The sequence below is a fragment of the Chelonoidis abingdonii genome, chromosome 11, assembly GCF_003597395.2.
Source record: "Chelonoidis abingdonii isolate Lonesome George chromosome 11, CheloAbing_2.0, whole genome shotgun sequence".
Classification (NCBI taxonomy): domain Eukaryota; kingdom Metazoa; phylum Chordata; order Testudines; family Testudinidae; genus Chelonoidis; species Chelonoidis abingdonii.
Genome location: NC_133779.1, coordinates 5,657,210 through 5,658,899, shown reverse-complemented (window position 1 = coordinate 5,658,899; position 1,690 = coordinate 5,657,210). Strand labels below are relative to the sequence as shown.

The following is a 1,690-nucleotide window of genomic DNA, read 5'->3' as shown; positions in this document are numbered from 1 at the left end:
GGGGGGTGTCTGGCTAGGGCTGGGGGGTTGGAGGGAAGCAGGGGTGTCTGGCTGGAGAAGGGGGGCAGCAGGGGGGTGTCTGTCTGGAGAAGGGAGCTGGGGGGCAACAGGGGGTGTCTTTCTGGGGCCAAGGGACTGGAGGGAAGCAGGGGGAGGTTTGGCTGGAGAAGCAGAGTGGCAGGGGGGTGTCTGGCTAGTGAAGGGGGCCGGGGCTCTGTCTGCCTGATGCTCTAGACGCCCGGCCCCTGGCCAGACCTCTGGATCTCACCGTGGGTCAGCCCCAGCTGAGATCAAGCGGCCGCACTCTGCTGCCCTTTCCCCAGCACCAGCTGGCCCCTCTGCTCGCAGAGCCCCGCCCTGGCCCGGGGGGTGCCCTACCTGTGCACGTAGCCCAGGCGGTGGATGGAGTCGATGGCCATCACCATCTCGGCCAGGTAGAAACGGGCCATGTCCAGGGGGATGCGGTCCCCGAATTTGCTCAGCAGCGTCAGGAGGTCGCCCCCCACGTAGTACTCCATCACCAGGTACTGCGGGAGCGGAGACGTGGCGTGACAGCGCCCCCAACAGGCCACCTTCCAGGGCAGCCCCCCACGTGGGCCAGAACAGCAGGGGAGAGACTGTGCTGGCAGCGTGGGGGGCTCTTGCCCTTGGGATGACCAGCACCCGCTGTGTTAGCTACACTAGACCCCCCTCCCCTCCTAGAGTTGGGGAGAGAACCCAGGAGTCCTGGCCCAGCACCCCTGTTCTAACCATTAGAACCCACAGCCCCCCGAGCTGGGGAGAGAACCCAGCAGTCCTGGCTCCCAACACCCCTGTTCTAAGCACTAGACCCCACAGCCCTCCCTGAGCTGGGAAGAGAACCCAGGAGTCCTGGCTCCCACCCCCCCTGCCCCGGCCCGGCTGTAATCTCACAGCTGGTGGTGGGAGGTCCGGAAGATGTCTCCTTCATAACATCCCACGGTCTCCATTCCGTCCCCTATAGACATGTCAGGCTATAGAGTTTATAGGGCCCAGAGTGGCTGTCCCCCAGTGTGTGTCCCTGTATTGAAATCTCAGGCTGTAGGATCCATAGAGATCACAGGCCAGGTCCCTATACAGTCTGGAGTGGCTGTTCCCCAGCGTGGCCCCTATGGAGACCCCAGGGTCTCAGGTCTATAGGGCTTGGAGTAGCCCATCCCTAGACAGATGGTCTGTGAAGGGGGTAGGGCAAGAAGTGCTGGCGATATGCCCCCTGCCCCCCACCCATGGTGCCCGGCGCCGGGTGCTCACCAGGTAGTTCTCGTCCTGGAAGGCGAAGTGCAGCTGGGTGATCCAGTGCTTGTCTCCATTCACCAGCACGTCCCGCTCCTCACGGAAACAGGACACCTGCCCCCACGGGACAGATGCTGAGTCCGGCTGGGGGCGGGGGGGGGAAGGAGCCACCAGGGGACAGGGGCTGAGAGGGGCCAGCCAGGCTGGGGGAGGGTCTGGGCCCCACAACAGGGCCCCCAGTTCCTTGGGACCCCACAGGATGGCGAGGGGCAGTGGGGCAGGGATAACAGAGCTGGGGAGATGGGCACCGAGCCCTACCACGGGCAGGAAGTGAGTGCGTTGAAGAGACGGGGCAATGCCATGGGGAGAGGTGGGCAGCGAGAGGCTCGGGCCAGCATCACTGGGGATGTATGTGTTGCTAGTTGGGGCGATGGCCTGG

At 64.6% G+C, this 1,690-nt stretch overlaps 1 protein-coding gene across 1 annotated transcript in view; it reads right to left on the bottom strand.

The window, feature by feature from the left end:
* The window catches only part of DMPK (DM1 protein kinase), an 8,154-nt gene that overhangs the window by 3,600 nt on the left and 2,864 nt on the right, over positions 1-1,690 (bottom strand). Inside the window, exons 3-4 of the mRNA XM_032798023.2 lie at positions 1,270-1,365; positions 379-527 (exon numbers count right to left, since the gene is read on the bottom strand). Of these exons, the coding sequence (XP_032653914.1) occupies positions 379-527; positions 1,270-1,365 (245 nt within the window). The remainder of the gene's footprint in view (positions 1-378; positions 528-1,269; positions 1,366-1,690) is intronic.